Here is a 19,261-nt window from a genome sequence, read left to right as displayed (position 1 = left end):
ATATTCCAAAATGAGCATTTGCAACCTTTATACAACAGTTTTGGTAAACACGACAATTATGGCTGAAATGTTATCAGAATTTGCTTCAGTTTATCATTTTAAATGGAAAACAAAATGGAAAGTTCACCAGGTGCAAACTAATATTTAGTTGACCCACCCCTGGCCCTGATGACAAGCAGCACACCGTCGAGGCATTGACAAGATCAATTTCTGAAGATAATCAACTGATAGTTCGTGGTTCCAAACACGAATTATGAAGTTCACGAAGGGTCTTTGGTTTCTTTCTGACAACTGCAGATTCCACACGATGCCAACAGTTCTCTATAGGATTCAGGCCCGGACCTGAATCCTATGGCCATCTAGGAGTTGTAATGAACCGTTCTTCCAACCATTTTTTTCACATATAACAAATATAAACACATTACTGTCGAACCTCTAATGCAGAAATTAAGCTGAAGTAACTACAGACTTACACTTTTTGCCCGATGACAAGAAGCAGAGTTGTCTTGAAAGATGCAGTTACTTGGCAGGTTGAAATGGTCGTTAATGGTTGGCAGCAATTTGCCTTCCAATATAGCCAGGTATCCATTGGCATTTACGGAACCTTTTATAAACTGCAGGTGACCTACTCCGCGATACGAAATGCACCCCCATATCATTTGGCTGGTAGGGAATTTCACTGTAGACACCGTACAGTCTGGATGGTATTCTTCACCACGTCTAAGGCGAATCGTTTGTCTCCCATCAGAGCTATGCAGGTTGAATTTCTTCTCATCCTAGAAAATCCACTGATCGGGATCCATTTGACATGCTCCTTACACCAAATTAATCGGGCCTTTTTCATTTTTTGTGTGAGGAGGGGCTTCTTCTTAGGATGACGGGCTACAAGTCCATTTTTGAAGAGGCGTCTTCTGACTGTTTCTGCACTTTCTACCACTCCCGTATGTTCTTTCCATTCTCTTTTCAGCTCAGGCGAAGAAGCTTTACGGCATAAGCGCTTCAAAATGCGGTCCTGTTTTGGCGTAGAGACTCGTTTGCGTCCAGTTCCTTTTTTCCTACCTGCAGAACCAGTATTCTTAAGTTTGGAAAGAAATCTGCTCACTGTCGACTGATTACAAGACACTCTATAAGCAATATGAGGGGAAGAACATCCTTCCTCATATAAAGCAACAAACGCACTCTTTCTTCGTGGCGTCAACTGCACGTAACTCGCCATCCTGACACAAGCAAGGAATGACTGAAACTCTTGCAGACCGTGCTTATATAGCTGAAAGTAACAGCTGATGCAATATTACGCCATCACCTACGCGTGTCAATCTTATCTGATGCAATCTGTAAGAAATATTGCCATATACTTACGTTATTCGGACAACAATTACAATTTAAGGGGTGGTGCACTTTCTTTGAACACCAGTGTACATTAAAATAAGCGAATGGTTATTTTAACATATCACATTTTCATTAAATTTCTTCTTGTGACTGAGCTATTGAACCTTGTTGTTACACCTGGTAGAATATTGATAAACAGAGCATTTTTGATATTTCTTCTCATCCGAGAAAATCCACTGCTCGGGGGTCCATTTGACATGTTCCTTCAGTTATATAAACTGTAAGGAGTCCTTGCAATTATATAAACTTAGAGCAACTTCTAACTGTCCAAAATATTCGAGAATGAATAATAATAATAATAATAATAATAATAATAATAATAATAATAACAATCAAAGGGGGATTTTAATTCTTTTTAAGAAGGAAAACAATTCTCTGCATTCCGAAATTGAAAATTAATTGAGCAAAATATGAAAAAAAAAAAGGCCGAATCTTACTGAAAAATTCAAGCTACTGTTTGAATACCCTTTAACATCTTTGAATATCAAAAATATCCTTTAATAAATAAAAATAAAGAACAAATGAAAATATGAATCAAATAAAATTACAAAACACATTCGCAAATTTGTCTTTAATCACAAATGTGTTTGGAACACGTGAAAAATCTGTAATTCATAAATCATAAGAATGTTTAAACTGATTTCAGGAGTAACACATCTTAAAAAATCAGTCCGTGTCAGGTGAGAGTTTCTTTGTTTCCTCTCCCAAGAACCTCTAGTTTTCCATCCAAAAAACAAGAAAACCAACCATACACGAAATATGGTATGGCCTTAGTTGCCTTGGCGCGAAAACAAACATCACGATCATCACATAATTTACCATGCTATGCATAAAACAAACTTAGTTGATACAAAAGTATTTCCAGATTTTGATAAGCACCAGCTGCACTTTTTATTGCAAAGTCTTAGATTCGTAGTGACCTTCTATTAAAAGTGTCCCCTTTTCTTTTATTGTACCTCGTTACTTCCCCTTTAATGTCATACTAGTTGTAGACTCTATAAAATGTGCAATAACTTCTATTAAATGTGTAATTATTTGTCCAAATATGCTTAAGTTTTTTTTTATATTACAGCTCTCTAAACAGCCTAACTATTTGTGCCATAAACACCTTCTTCGACATTGAGTCCGTTTCTCCTTTTCACTACCAATAGTTTCTCATGGATTGTACCGAATTGATTTCCACCTAGACATATCACACCAGCAATTTATTTGCGCAGGTTGCAATATCAGAAATTCTTATCTTAGGATATCATAAAGGAAAAGTAAATCTACCTTCTTTTCTGTAGAGTCAATATCACTTCCGAAGCATAGCTGTGGGGGGTAAAAAAATATGCTCGTATTCAGAACACGATTTAACTGAAAGGAATACTGTGTAAAAGCTGATAAGATAAGAAAAGAACACTTGAACAACAGCAAAATAAAATTCTGCAGTATTCTCTGAATATAAGTCAAGTTTACTGTCCTTAGACTATCGCGTTTTGCGCAATATAGTTTTAATGTTGCGTCATTTCTGCAAATGTACCATCGCCCTTAGTAACTATTTCTCCAGAACTGTCGTCCTTAATTATTTTCCGAGTTCAAGAAAAATAGGATTTACACCCTGAAGTTCCAAGATAAATAATTGTACTTTCCCTCACTGAAACTCTTAATAAGCCATCGATATACAAAAAAACAAAGCACTATCGCTAGGTATAAAACCAGTTTCGCAACTACTAAGTCAACAGGTTCCTCCCAGAGGAGAGGGAGATTATTGTGTATAGTATGATACAGTTGCATAAGAGAGGGATTCGAAAACTTCACGGGGGACAGAAAAAAATTGTAGTTTCACCTGTGTTGTACATATTATCCTTGAGAGTTGAACAGTACTTTCCCTTCCACTCAGTGTGAGAAAGGCTTGGGTTCAAATGCTGAAGAAGACAAAGCTCATGGTGTTTCTTTCTAACTACAGCACTGACCTTATTCTATTTTTTGGAGGAAGCTACGCTTTTTTAATAAAATAAAAGACATCAACTGGGAAAATTATATTTTATACATGAAAATTTATTTCATGACTGTAATTTGCTTTATATAATTAGAAAATTTTATACTTAGTTTTAAATCGGAAAAGCTTTAAACTAAATTATTGATTCAATACAAAGATAGAAAAAAATTCTGGAAAAGGACAGTGATTACAGTCACCCTGGAGGGCGATGATACTTTCTGTTGATGACGAGGAGAACCTTTTTAGGTTATTTTCACTGTGAGGCAAACTTAGTCGAACTTGGGGGAGTAGAAAAAGCCTTTCTCTCCCCTCCAGAAAATTCCGGTTTTCGTCCTGCACCATTTGAATTGACCATTGAATACATACACCATACTTCGAGAGCTGCACGATAAATCCAGTTGTGGAATGAATATAGAAATTACCCTAACTCACATGAAAATCGACCACAGAACACATGCAATTTACAGACGGTATACACGGAGCAATATGGCCTTAGTCGCTGATGCTCCTATAACCCTACAACAAAAACTCACTCTAACTCACAAATCCATTAATCCACAAACATCCATCACGGCAGAATACTCCAAGAGCTATTCTTCTATTGCACTATGACAATATGGTGTTTTCACTACTTGTCACTCGTTTAGAGAAGTCTGGGTTCAAATCTGTTAGAAACTGGAGAATTCTTTAAAGCCTCTTCAGTCTGCGTTATCGTTAACCAATCTCAGGGGAAGGAAGTAGGGTTCTCTCTCCTGTGTGGGCTATCCCGACTTTTTCGGTCCCAACAACATTCACACAAACTTAAACTTCTCTGCAAAGCATAGCTCAATAAGATTTTTTTTCATATTATTGTTAAAAGTACTGGGTATCTTTTTAAACATATTTCATTTTCCAGATTCGTTATTGCTTTGGGAAGGTATATGCAAAAATTGCAGGATGGAGCGGTTTCATTAGATATTCTAGAATTTGGACATACATACACTTATAAGAATTTCGCCCTTACACACACACACCTGTTTCAATCTCTGGAAATCGTTCCACATTTTAATCTGTTGTCTTTCTTGATCAAAATAATCATGGAAGCGCGAAATAATAATACACGGCGCTAAAATATTACTTTTCCCATTTTAATAAAAAAACGATATCACTTCAAGTGCTTCTAATTACTTGCAAGAACATTGAAATCAGTTTTGCAGAAATAGAGAATTATCAAATTACATCTCAAATTAATATAGAATTATTAGGATAATTATTTGCGTGGTGAACAGATTAGCCACACATAAACACTGGAACTGGCTAGTATTCACCGTCTGACCCAAGTGAATCTTGATTGTTAACCATATCCACTTGCAGATTCCACTATGATTCCTTATGCTTAATTGCGTGCGGATACTAAAAATAAAAACGATTTTAGTGTAAAGGATAAATGGGTTTTATGGGAGAATATGACCCATGTAACGGTCATATTCATGAGATCGAATCATAGGGCAAAAGAGAGCAAAAAGCAAATGGTAGCAAAACGAAACTACAGTTCTAATTCTATTGCAGTCAACTAACTTCGTGAAAAAAACTCGTAAAATCTCGCGTTTGATATACACACGGTTTAACAATTCGTAACTGAATAAAAGTCATGTATTGCTGCAATAAAAATAGCAAATTGCATTAATAAAAATCGTTGATAGCAATGTTTACAACTGGAACAATTTTAAGATTAGTGTCACAAGAAGGTCCATATATTGAGCAAATCGACAGACAAATAAAATCTGCAAGATTTACCTTTTTACGTCCGCAACAGAGCATCGTTGAGGTCAATATGTGCTTCACCTTGTTTCGCAGTCGCGGAGGGTGGGCGAGCGAGGTCATGTGTGCTGCGTTAGGTCGCCTCTTTACATCCAATAGAGAACCTGAAAGAACAAAACAAAACTTTCTTCATCACCAGCGTTTTTCAATTTAATGGAAGAAAACGTCAGTGAAACATTCTCCTCAGTTACTTTATTCGAACTCACTGTTATCACGTTGTACGTCCATTTGTTTTGTAATGTGATAGCTAATTTCCCTACGCTCTGAACAATGATAAACTCTGAACCCCCCATGCGTCAATTACAAAGCTCAAACGTGCTGATCCCTTAAACCCGTGATTCTCAAACTTCTTTATTCAAGGTCCTCCTATAAAGTAATGAATTGGACGCTAAGTTCCTCAAAATTTCAGAAATCATCAAGTTTCATCTTCATAATTCTTGATTTGTGTCACATCCCCTAGGGATGAAACTTCCTCACAGTTTGAGAGCCACAGTTTTAAAAAGAGAAAAACAAAAGTTTCTTCTCTTCTTGATTTAAAACACCTGGAAGAATTATGACATTTCCTTCGATAACCTTATGCTCCGCGTACCATGTTCACAACAAAAAAGTTAAAACGCATTAATAAAAACATACCTCACCACTACTTGTAATAAGATAGTGATGGGGTATGTTTTACTTCATTGTGAAATTAAATCAAACGCCATTATACATACAAAATAATTAAATATATCTTAGAAATGTATCTAAATTCTTTGTCGATATGATAAATAGGCTAAATCCATGACAAACATGTGACTGTTTCATTTTCAAATGAAAATAATACTCTTAATAGAGGACAACATCTATTGCCCCATCAAGCAGCGCATAGCATATTAATTAGTGTTCTGAAACAAACCCACACTATTCATTAACATTTATCCGTCCGCAGTACTTTAAATGTGACTCGCAGATTATGTAATTTCTGTACTCAAGCAGACCTTTTGAAATTCATCCCATAAAGATTTATTAGGATCTGAGACGTTGGTTGTCCAAAGATGGAAGATGAAGCCTTCCGAATGTTTTTAGAACTATTTCGGAACTTTCCAGCTCTGATGGCATTGTTCTGCTACATCATCTCAACTGCAGGACACTGGGTGCATTAACGGGTAACTTGATCTGAACAACGGCAATAAGAAGTATTACACAAATACCTGGTTACAGAGATTATCAACAAAATACACCAATGATTATCACGCCACCACCCTGCGTTGTTCCCAACATGCACAAAAGATCCGGTTGCCTATGTTCTCACCACAGTGCCAAAGCAGCAGGCGCCAACAGAGCAGAACTGAGGGCTTTTCTACATGTTGTGGGAGAACGGTGATTATAACCACAGGGCTATCCGTGATGCCGCGTTTTCCTTACACTTTATACAACAAATTAGAGTGATCAAACAGCCTTGCGGGTAAATTATCCATCTGAACTTCCTGCCCGATATGTTTTCTTTTAACACATCAACTACTTTGTTCATGGTGAGGTTGTTCGTATGATCTTTATCGTGTATTACGTCAGTATAAATGTGTGTATTTAATCACAGCAGATTGGATGTTGTGCGGGCTAAAAATTCCGGAGTTATTCACCAGAGGAAACACTACTCACTAGGCCTGAGACCAACTAACTGCAGCTTCGATCCTCTTAGAGGGAGCTTACTTACTACCTGCACTGGAATGAAAAATATTGACATATTCTGTGATCTCTGAATTACATATTTTCATATATGTTTATACACTTTATAAAAATATGAAATACACTATATGTACTGTATTGGTTAAAATTGGTATGTAGCAATATGAGTTTAAATTGATGCATATAAATACATTTTGCTTTTATACTCTAGACCAGCCACATAGTGCGAGAGCAGCGTACAAGAGAGAGAGAGAGAACAGTCACATTTAAAGGTTGCGTGGGCTATAACTCCGATAAGCTCGAACGCGCGTAATATTAGATCCTTCTCTTTGATAACTCAGCTACTGGCATATCTATCTCTCCATCTACTATCTCCTCTGCACGGGAAATGAATTATAACTGGGTTCAATGCATGCAGCCATCGACAGCTCGAAGGAAATCAAAATTGCGATTTCTTGTTTGGATTTTACTCCCTACGTAGGCAACTGGCAATAGCGTGTGTGTGCGAATGTGCGTGTGCATGCTTGCGTGTGTGAGTGGCTCAGGGGCCTGTCTCCGGGATGAAAAACCTGAAGTAGTCCCCGGGGGGACGATACTACACCAACTCAATCTCGAGTACAAACATCGTTAGACCTTTCTTCATTAGCTGTTCCTGGTGAAGAATAACACAGTCACTATTCTACCACAGAAGATACATATGCATTTTCATATATTATATACCTAAGAGAGTAGTACAAGGCTTTCACTGCAGTTTTATCCGACCCATCCCCCCAACGAATTAGCTTTTTTGCACCCTCGCAACGAATTAGCTTCGTTCATACTAATATTGCATTCAAAAAACATCTGAATGCAATACTACAGTTTTTGACAACTTACTCATTGACATCGCACCAAACAGGGCTTAACAACTTTATGCTATAACTAACTCGAAGAAGCTTCCTCCCTCATACCATATTGGACTCGACTGGGTATATTATCTCTCCTGCTCAACAGTCATCGCTTAACTTGGAACAAACTTTGTCGGGTGAAGACTGTTGGTACGAAAAGAAAAGGTGGAAGAAATCAGGAGTTGTTACACACACATGAAGATCGAAGTAGAAAGATCTAATTCAAATCTCGCCTCCAAATTAACATTGCTGTATAGGGCGTCACCAAGCACTATACAACAATACTATGAATTGTAATCTATAATGGATATAGCAGTGCCAACTGAAATTTGATGGAAAATCCAAAATTTGATTAAAAAATCTGCACTACTAAACCTTCACAATTGCAACCTTTTTATTAGAAAGTAGGGAGGTTTATGAAGCTATTGAAGTCAGGTGGATAAGTAGAGATTACATAAGCTTCTTTGACTGTTGCCATGAAATTCAGATTTTCTTCACAGAAACATGAAACTTTAATGAGAAATTATCTGAGCCAGACTGGTTATAGGATTTGGCCTTTCGACCAGATATCATCCAGCGCTTAAGTGATCTGATCAGCAAACTGCGGGAGAAAGGAAAACTAGTTCATAACATGTTTACAGGTGTAAGAGTTTTCCAAACAAAACCCAGAATCCACTAAACAGTTGAGTGAAAGAAATCTGTTCTTTCACTCAACTGTTTTTGTCGTTGCAAAAGTATCTCACAAGAAATGGCACAGTTAGTATTAGTATCAATGGTAGCAAATGATGCAAAAAAGCAAGCTTATAATACAGCACCAGAAAAAAAATAAAATAAATAACACTTCGTATATCACCTTCTAATAGTTTGTGTAATTTTTCCTAGAAGTTATTCAAACTAGCACTTCTAAAACACCTGATGGAAGTTTGTTCCAACAATCATCTGTCCACTGGCTGAAGGAAATTTTCCGCACATCTATCCTGCAACCGTCCTGCCCCAGTTTGAATGTATGCGCCCTCATGTATATAGCCTGAACCAGAAGAAGGATGCAATCGTCATTGAGCTTGTCCAATCCATTAAACGCCTTAAACACCTCAATCAGATTACTTCGCATATTCCTGGTCTCTAGACGCTGCAATTTGCAGACCTGAAACCTTCCCGATAAAAGTACCCTTTTGATCCCAAGGTCGCGTGAACTCTGGAACAGTGCAATTACTGTTGATCCAGGGTCTGTGATAAATGTGCTCCGTTGCCACGGGCCATCTAAATCTGACATTGTATGTGGCTCACTTCTACTTCACTCCTCAACAGTGCGGCTTGCGCTTACTAAAAGGTTGTTGACCCTTGCTATATATGCATTTGCATATAAGCTTGTATGTACACTGACTACAAAAGCGACAATTTTAGATAGGTAAAGAAACTAGTCGAACATCGGGTTATCAAATGATATTCTCCGAAAATATTGGAGGGAGGGCCAGAAAAATATATTTAAGGAACAGTCCGGTTATATTTTATCGAAACGTTATTTTATTCAGTTCCGTATGGAATGAAAAGTCGGTATATAAATTTTAAAAGAATGCCAGATCACAGATGTCAAAAATACTCTCACGATGCGTGAATGTTTTATGAAGCAATTTTCTCAGCATCTAAATCGTGCAGTAGACGAGTGGGATAACTGTCGCTGGCCTCTCATAAAGGAGTGGCACTTCTCTTCGCGCTCATCCCACTTTCATATAACGCATTTGCCAAGTTAAAACATTGATTTTTATTACTTTCGGGTTTAGTCTTAGGGGAAAAGAAACGGTCGAAAAATGCTTCGGACATGCCCACCGTAAGTAACGAGGTTGTAACTCTGTCATCTGATAATCCTCTGTAGGGTTCCGCGTTGCTCAGTTTGCAGAGCTTGGCGAATAAACTGACGTGGTAAAATCGGCAGTGACAAGTAGTAGCGATCGGTTGAACGTAGCCGATTTATTGAGTCAGCTAACAACCGCTAAATGACGTTAGAAAAACTCACGGTGCTTCATTATGGCCGTTTACGGTGAGGCTAGAAACAGATAGATAACGGGACAAATTTAATAGCGAGGTATCCGGTCAGTAATGAAAGCCGTGACGTACAGGTTCCATCGTCTCTCGTGCGACTTTGCGGCAATGATCACGGGGAAAACGTCATTATCCGTGTCCACTTCCGCAGGGTCAGCGCCCATACTGCCACAGCATTTTGAAAGCAGACGCCAGCGAAGACAAGTCGGAAATGGAGTTCAACGTCAAGATGACTCCCAGCCATCCATCCGTCGGGAGATATGTGGTTATAAAACAGCTGGCGACCAGCCGTCGCAAGCGGGAAAACAGCGAAATGCTTCTCCACCCTTTTTGGCAATACGAGTACGCAGTAGACGCAGCTACTTGAGAAATGGTGGAATATTTATTTCGAATAATTTATCGTTTGTATAAATTATTGCTTCAGCGTGGCGAAGAGCTGATAGTAATAAAGTGGTGTAATAATGATCGGGCGTGTGTGACCTTTTAAGGGCGACAGCTTCTTTTTTTACGTCACATGGCAGGCAACGTACATTTTATTTCTTTATAATTTCGTTTCATTTTATTTTTGATTTCATATTCGGGACTATAATTTCAATACGCTATAAGCTGACGTCTTTGTAAACATAAAAGAAAAATTCCTACGGGGTACTTCGTTTCGAAAAGTGGACTATGAAAGAATAAATTAGTCTTTGCAGCTCTGTAAGAATATTTTAATGTAAAGCGTATTTTGACGTTAAATTCTTATACTTTGTATAATCGAAAGTTGGTCAATCATCAATGATTTGTATGATAATTTAATAATTTCCATATTAGAAAGGTTTATTTAAAGATTAAGAACCCAAATGTAAATTCAGTCTGAGAGAGAGAGAATGTCTCATAGAAGAAAATATTTCTCTATGATGATCGTCACTGATAAATATTCAATGCCGCAGCATTTTGAAAGATGACACCAGCGAAGCAAAGTCGGACGAGGGAGGAAATGTGGTTCTAAGTAAAGTATACGTAGTTTTCAACTCGATGATTTCCTATTTGATTATTCATACTTAGCTTAGGACGTAGCTCTTTTACATATATGATTGTCAATTTATTGTCAAGCGCTGCGCTGGTGGGCTGCCACGTGAATCCACAAAGAAATGGCGAGGACCATTGAAACAGACTATTAGAATAACCATTATAATTGTTTCTTAGTTATAATGACCAGCATCGTCAGCGGAATAATCAAAATCTGCCTCTAGGACATTCTGATTTTGTTTTGTACAGATAAATCCAAACTTGAATTCAAATGGACTTAAGCTGGTACGTTGTTATACCAGGATCATTTCAGAAATTTCCCGAATGCGATCAGCACACGCTTTAGGCGCAAGCAATCAACAGAAATGTTGATTTCTTGTGCCACAAATCCGCAGAGAGCTGCACTGTTATCTGCCATATGAAACCATACTTACTCGCAGCCTCACATCGGTGAGGCAGACGATCAATCTCGGCGCTGTAATTGCCCATACTTACGAACCAATAGCAATGTACCAGGTGGCATTATATACTCAAAAACATGACCGCTGACGGATGAGGCTTATAGAATGCCTTTATTTCGTTATGCATTTCATGATGATGTTGAGCATGGAGTATAAGCCTTCCTTAAAGAATTTATGACACTCGAATGCAGTTTTTCGCAACAATACATGAACCTTAATCATTGCTGGAATATGGGTAATACAGTGTATGTGAAATTCATTCGGCCTTTTTCACGATCCGGCTAAACACTGAAGCAATAATTAAGGCAGTGAGATGTCACTGGATCTGTAAATTGTGTGTTTTGAGGGATAAAAATATAACACTTCGGGAGAGAAAATCATATCACCCTGCTAGAGACCAAAGAGACCAAATAACTCGGCCACCTTTTGAAAAAAAGTGCCCATATAGGGGTCTTCCAGTCTAGGTGGGAGAGGAAGAGCTGTTCACTGTATATACAATGAGCAATCGATGCCAGCACCACACCTAACGGGAGTATATTCACTTAACTACACTGCTTGAAAATTAACAGAAAAACTTTTCCATGAATATTTTATTGGGAACAGTGTCGCCGAAGCCAAATATTTGATATACATGTAATAGGCATCCTGGCATTCAAGTTCAGGGTATCCAATAGAAATCGATCTAACACATTACAGAGCCGCACATTATGAAAATTATTCATGCCTATAAAAACACATCACTTCATTCCCATTTTTTTGGCTTGCTCAGTAACTCAGCAAGCCAAAAAAAAAAAAAAAAAAAACGGGATAGGCACATCTTCAGTACTCAGGATGGCAAGTCATCGTTGTTTAGATGATTCTTTGAGATGTTGGGCCGTTCAACAACTTGAAACGGGGCAGTCTCAAGCGAAGGTGGCACATTGGCTTAAGGTCATACGGTGTCGTATGGACACTATGGAAGCAGCTTCAGGAGACAGGAACTATTACAAGAAGTGCGGGCAAGGTCGCCCGAGGGCTACGTCACCCAGAACAGACCACTATCTGGCTCTAACAGTAAGACGGAACACTGCGAAGACCTGTCGTCAATTGCCTCTTAAGGTTGTTCAATAAATATACAGTATTATACTTACAGCAGCAGTTTCAACCGCAGAGCTCGTCGAAACTGGTGCAATGTACACGTGGCTTGTAGCCCTGACAAATGGGGTACAGTTCTGTTCTGTTCTCTGATGAGTCCTGTTTTGGCCTACAAACAGATTCTAGATGTTATTTCATCTGGAGACAACGAGGAATACGGTACCATCCCTCCAACATTAGAGAAAGGGACACTTACGATGGAGGCGGTGTTCCCATTGATCATTTTCCTCCCCTCATAGGGGAGGAATAATGATCAACGGCCGCACCCCTCTTCATGTTTTTGATAAGGGTACCGTAACTGCGCAGTGGTACCGAGAACAGTTCCTCGAACCCTGTGTGCGACTTTTTAAGGGTGCGGTTGGCACAGATTTTCTTTTCATGTACGCCAACGCTAATGCACATAGAGCTCATGGAGGAATATCTTAACACTGAAGATATACAACGACTGCCGTGGCCAGCACGATCAGCAAACTTAAATCCGATCGAACATGTGAGGGAATGCGCTTTGGGCATCGCACTGCACGCTGACAATCAACTCTTGGCCACTTGGTGAGCTAAGGTATTCGCTGGTGGAAGAATGGGATTTGTTCTCACAGAATTTTATAGACACCCTTATATCAAGCATGGGTTCACCGCTGCCAGGGCTGTTTAGTTGTTGAAGGAATCATACGCCGCACTGATGTCATGTGACCATATTTTCGAGCATCTTGTATCGACTTCTGTATTGTGATCTTTTGGTAATTTTTATACAACCCCTAAAATGTCCCTTATACCTGTTCGAAGTTCCTCGCTGTCTCCTCCTCATTTCATCGTTATTCTCTGGTAAATCACCATTCCAAATTTTGTCCCGTTTCACCACAAGCCGCACGAGTTACACCACGTTTTTCACGTGTTCTGTTAATTTTGTCGAGCAGTGTGTTACATATGGCACTGCCATACACGAAACTTTTGGAATGTTTCTGTATACTTTCCTTAATTATATTCCAATAAAAATGACCAACTTATGCTCTTTAATTTACTTGAAATGAAATTATGTGGATTAAATATTATTATACGTTCAACTGTGAGCAGGAGCGGATAAATACCTTTGACTGTAACCTACCTTACCTAAAAACTATTATATTATAAATAATTATTTATAATAAATAATTATTTATAATACAGCATTATACTTATTTATAATATAATAAAATTCATTTAATTATATTAATTAAATATAATGCAAGCAAATTCATTTAATTATATTAATTAAATATAATGCAAGCAAATTCATTTATTAATACAATTAAAATATAATTGTAGTTAACTAAAACGGCTATATTGAACTACATTCCAATTATCAGTCAAACTTTAACATAATATATGCAAAAGTACCATCTCTTTTAAATAGTAATACATAACACGCATTGTTATTTATTGCTCGAAACTTTTTTCTTATTTCGATGTACTTTGAGCAGCCTCATTTTATCGGTAAAAATATTTTATTCAAATCACTCAATCGTTTTAATTAATTTATTTTATGCAGCCTCATTTTCGTTCCACGATAAATGTTTTTTTTATCAGACAATCGCAAAATATTCTTAAAATTGAAATTGTTTAACATTTTTCGTATTGAAATGGAAAGAAAGCGCTGAAAAGAAAGATCGATAAACACGCGTGTAATGCTGAATCTTAGCAAATATCTTCCTTCTTCGTTCTATAAGGCAGTAAATTTTATTACAGCATCCAGCTAAAATATCAATAAGGAAGTAAAGCAAAATCATTTTATTATTCACGATTTGATAATGAATTTTCTTCGAGAAATCACATCATATCATAGCTTTTGGTTAAATATTAATGTGTGGAATTTTGGATACATTTGCGCCTATTCAGTTTATCAGATATTCAACATCATTTACGGATCATTTGTGGAACGATGTAAGGGATCTTAGTGCGATGTTCTACGCAGACGAGCTCCAGCTACATGGCGCGTGAACCAGACACGAACAACAAACAAAAGAGCAGACGTCTGTAAACTATGTCTATTGCACAGACAAAATGGCTGAGTGGTGACAGCGATCGAAGATCAAAGGCTCCACTTTCAGAATAGGTCTTTTTCCCCCAAAATGAAGAAAAAATGAATAAGATATTTCTTCTTTCATTTTGGTAAAAGGCAATTGGTATCCTCTATAAGAAAATGCTTATTTGTGAACAAAATCCATTCATTTACATGATATCTCAAATTAAAGATTCCAATGTCGGTAATGATCTTCTGGAATTTCATTAATATAAATGCACTCGGGTGCATATTTCCATTAGGCAATAGAAAACGCGTCTAAAAATTTCATCTCTAAGAATACTAAAGATATCCTGTAAATATTAAATATTCATAATTATTGTATTAGTATTGGAATGATATGCCGCAAGAGTCTCTTAAAAGAATCCTTGTTCTTCATATTATTTTGTTATGTGTTTTCGTTTATTACAAATTTATACATATTTGTCTGAGCCTTCTTTAAGGAGTTTATTGTAGTAGTTAATTCCTTTTCGAATAAAAGTCAATTTTCTTACATTTAGTCTGCAATGAATTCCTTCGTTTAAATCGCCTCTAGTGTCATTTCATTATGTCTCCTATTTAGTTTCTAAGTGTTTCAAAGTCTTGAGTGTCTCGAGATCGCCACATATATTCCTGGTTCCAAGCTCTCTTCAAGTATTCGTAACTTATGTCATTGCCGTTCTTTGTAGACTCTTTCCAATAAGCCCTTCTTGACATAGGATTTCAAAATCTATACCTGGCAGGTAATAGAACAGTGATCATAACTACCGTCCTCCTACAGGGTGGAAAAGGTCTGAGTTCGAATGACGTGAGGAATTTTTATGGACTTTATCAGCAATGTAGCTGAGTTTGTCGAAAGAAAAATCCGAGTTTCTGGAAGTAAAATCAGGCTTTTCGTCGAGAAAACAAAACACTGATCGATACAACAGTCCAATGTGCTCACAGCTTTGGTTGCTCTATCATTTAATATGCATACCTAACGACTAAGCAACGCTAAACAGCGAATTAGCACTTAGTCCATGTCAACGATGCCCACCCAATAGTGAATCATTTTACTAATTTCCCCCCTCGGAGCTTTATGCACTTCATTTAAATGCCCCTCCCTAAGATTTCTATATATAATAGAATCTTTAATTGTAGTATGACCTACATACAATTATTCCCATCGCAGCATTGTGGTGTCAGGAGTTTACAATACATATTTACATCATACAGACAACGGAGATACACAGTTGCCAAGCTCTGCAAAACACATCTTCTAAGCTGGTTTTCATAGAAATAATGTTTAGTGCTCTTTACTGATCTTGTAGTCCGTCTTTGCACCTTCAATATTTTCTATTCTCTACTCGCAAATCCGATAAATCATAAAGAGAATATCGGGAGCCCTTATTTCCGCCTGTTTATGCTGTATGTTGAACTTCGTCTTTCTGTATCGTAATCCTTAATACTTTTTCATCCTGAACTACTCCTATATTTCTGTTTTCTAAGTGCAATACTTTACATTTGATATTAGCGGCAATTATTCAGACCATGTTTGCAATTGGTATAAATCCCTTTGATACATAATAGCTTGGTTTCGATCGTTAACTACCCTCCCAACCTGACAGCTATCCCTGTATTCCCTCCTCAGTATCATTTAGAAAGATAAGAAACAAGGGAGGTCCAAACAGCAAGAGTCGGTCTCAAGCGAGGGTAGCATGTTTCTCTCCCGGAAACTCGAGTTTTTTGTCCAGCAAACAGAAAATCAACTTCAGAACACACATTTACAGACAATATCATGGAGCAATACTGTCTTAGTCGCTGATACTCCTAAAATCCTACTAAAACAACTAGTCCTTAATTCTTTTGGTAGAAAAAAAAAACAGTGAACGAAGTACTATAAACGGAAGGCATAAAAAAAGGATGTCACTGGGAAATAATTTACCATTAAATAAAGTAAACACTGAACATTAAACTGGAACCTTTTTTTTTGCCCTTTATGGCCAATGTTCACGACATACTTCGGAATCCACATTACCTCCGGGGAAAGTAAAATGGATACTTTGCATATTGTTGTAGAAGTATACTAAACGTGGTTCTACTTTTCAGGAAATATGCAAAAAGAAGAAGAGGAATAGAGAATAAAAAAGGTGTGTGCATGTGAATGTGTGCGTGCGTGTGTTAGGTATACCTTAAGTGCCAAAGCAACTAAAGTTATGAGGTATCCGTATATTGTGTCTGTAAATGAATGTATTCTTCAGTAGGTTTGTTATTTGCTGATTTAAAAAACCTAAATTTCCGGAAGAAAAAAAACCGTGCAACCCTCGCCTGAGACCGACTAACTCAGCTACGTTGTGGAAAAAGCTCATAAAAATTACTCGCGTTATTGAGGGAACTCGACTCAAGTATTTTCCCCCTGAAAGAAGGACAGTTCGATCAGTTTCTATTTGAAGTTCTTATCGATGCTGGCTGGCTGAAGCACGTATTCAAAGTGGTTTGAAATGAAATGGACAAATTACAGTACAGTGCCCACGGAAATATCTGCAATGAAGGCATGCAACAGAAACAGAATATACGTGCGACAGGGGGCGCTCTGACTTGTAGGATACAGATCACTCGAGGAGGGATCGCTTTTCAATAGAATTAAAGATTTTTAATCTGAGAACCACGTTGCCAAAATGTGGCAAAGTATTCTGTGGTACGGTTTTTACAGAATAAGGAACTGTTCAGAGAAAAAGAAAAGCAGGGGATCGAAAGAGAAAAGCAACTTTTTAAATGCAGAGGAATTCCTTAGGCCAAGAGATGTCAGCAGTTACGGTTAATCCAAGTAAACAGCGACGTTCTTGGGTAGAAATCTCAGTGTTATTGAAAATGAGCACGGGAGCGGCAAATTCCTTTTTAATTGAAATAAGACTGAATTAGCTTTTATAAGGATTAGCGCTAGCCAAGTTCTTATGACTAGGGCCGCGTACCTTTCGTCCAACGGATTTGTGCACGCGTTAAGCAATATCGAGCAATGGTTAAGCAATATCGGAACAATGGTTCTTCATTGTGCACAGATACTGAAAATACGGAAGATATGGGTTATACTCATCTCTCTATAATCAAGATTATGTCCGATAAAGGCACTCATTTGGCATAATGAAGATCTGGAGTGAGATTTTTGGTGTTGTGGATATAAGTGATAACATCTATGCCAATCGAAAATGGCCTAAATGCGAAGAATGAACTACTGCGTCTGATTTGTCAAATGTATCCATGTCGTATGGCACTTCCGTGTTTCGCGACAATTCTGTGACACTAAAAAGTCAAGCTGATACTTCCCGTTTCCTCAGGTTAAAAATGGTATTGGTTACTTAGAGAAGCTGGTTCGGAGGGTGGTATCTCCCTCTAATGGAAAAAATTTTCCGAAGAAATATAAAACGTATAGCACATTCTGAATCTTTTGTGTTGTATGCCATTTTTTTGGCATTAAATAACATTCAGATGAAAATAAAGACGTTTAGTAAGCTCAGCTAGATTCTATAGCTAAATGAGCCGATATATATGCAGTCTTCAGATTAACTCTCTAAGTAGAGATCAAACCAAACGAAATCGATTATCTTGAAAATTGTCGAGAGACAATTTTAAAGAATAGAGAAATGTGTCGCATAAATTGGCTCTTCATAATCCGCTCTAGGAGAATTTTGTGTATACGTTTCAATGAAGCTCTCTGTCATTTTGAAGAAGAAACTGTTTCAAAGGGCTTCAAGATTTCCGTTTGCAATTATCGTGCTCTTTAGCTTTATATTTACAAGAGCTATTAATACAATATCAAAATATATGCGCACATGTGATTCAGGAGATTGCAGAGGGTACGGCTGCCAATAATATTTCTGAATCTGTCTTTTTTTTTTTCTTTGTTTTTTGTCGTTTTAATTTTTGTCTCCCCCACCCTTGACTTTTTTTCCAACACCACCGGGCAACTTGGTAGTGTGGTAGAAAAAAAAAGAAAAAAAAAAAAGCCAAAATAAAATGAACCATATTCTAAATACATATCAAAGGTTGAAAATGTAATGAATGCTTTTAATGTCTTTAAAAAATCCTAAATAAGTAATTCACACGCTATAAAGTAATTCAATACATTTCAAGACTTCTTTTCTCAAAGACATGAGTTGTACTTCATTTGCGTCATGGCAACTAAGCACCCGAGGCGTCAGTATTCCTCATATTGAGTCTTTAATTTGCATGATTCTTCCATGGTCTGTTTTCCCTATTTCGCGCCAAGCAGCCAACACCCCCTCCTCTGGTTGTTGTCTGTTTGATTTTGTGGCAAGCATCGAAGCATTTGTATATTAAATTTGAAAATTGTATTTTCCGAAATACCACCAAGCAACACCGGTGGTGTGTGGGAAAAAAAGAAAAAAAAAGAAAAGTTAAATGAAAATTAAAAAGGTCTCTATGCATAAGTAACATCTTTAACTCAACACGGTGCTGCTCTCAGTTTGAAAGAGCATCTAACCTGTCTGAGCTATATTCTAAACACATATCAACGATATGTACTTAGGATATTCAAATTCCTGGATCGACTAAAGTTCCTCCCAGACGGGAGGAACTGTCATGTCGAACCGGGAACTTTCTGCACGGTATAGTGATCGTAACTTTGTGCTAGCTTTGAGGACCCACCACTCCACAGAGATCGACGCACTCGACTAAAGTTTGAATAAAGCCCGTAAAAGTACCTCCGGCTAAGGTTCTAGAAAGTCTAGCACCCGTAAGATGTACCCGTTAGAAGGGTAATGCGCGCAATTTCAGCTTCTTCATTCTACTCCATTAACGCGAACAAATTTAAGGTGCTCATTTAATTCAGCTAATGATAACCTTTTATTATGTAAGAATC

At 37.6% G+C, this 19,261-nt stretch overlaps 1 protein-coding gene across 1 annotated transcript in view; it reads right to left on the bottom strand.

Moving 5' to 3' along the window:
- Positions 1–19,261, bottom strand: part of LOC150080794 (rho GTPase-activating protein 100F-like) — a 172,117-nt gene that overhangs the window by 116,061 nt on the left and 36,795 nt on the right. Inside the window, exon 2 of the mRNA XM_090382139.1 lies at positions 5,147–5,274. Coding sequence (XP_090238265.1) covers positions 5,147–5,233 — 87 coding nt within the window. The 5' untranslated portion in view covers positions 5,234–5,274. The remainder of the gene's footprint in view (positions 1–5,146; positions 5,275–19,261) is intronic.

This window comes from Mastigoproctus giganteus, chromosome 9, assembly GCF_048544385.1.
Source record: "Mastigoproctus giganteus isolate SK-2022 chromosome 9, ASM4854438v1, whole genome shotgun sequence".
NCBI classification, from domain to species: domain Eukaryota; kingdom Metazoa; phylum Arthropoda; class Arachnida; order Uropygi; family Thelyphonidae; genus Mastigoproctus; species Mastigoproctus giganteus.
This window is presented reverse-complemented; position numbering and strand designations above follow the sequence as displayed.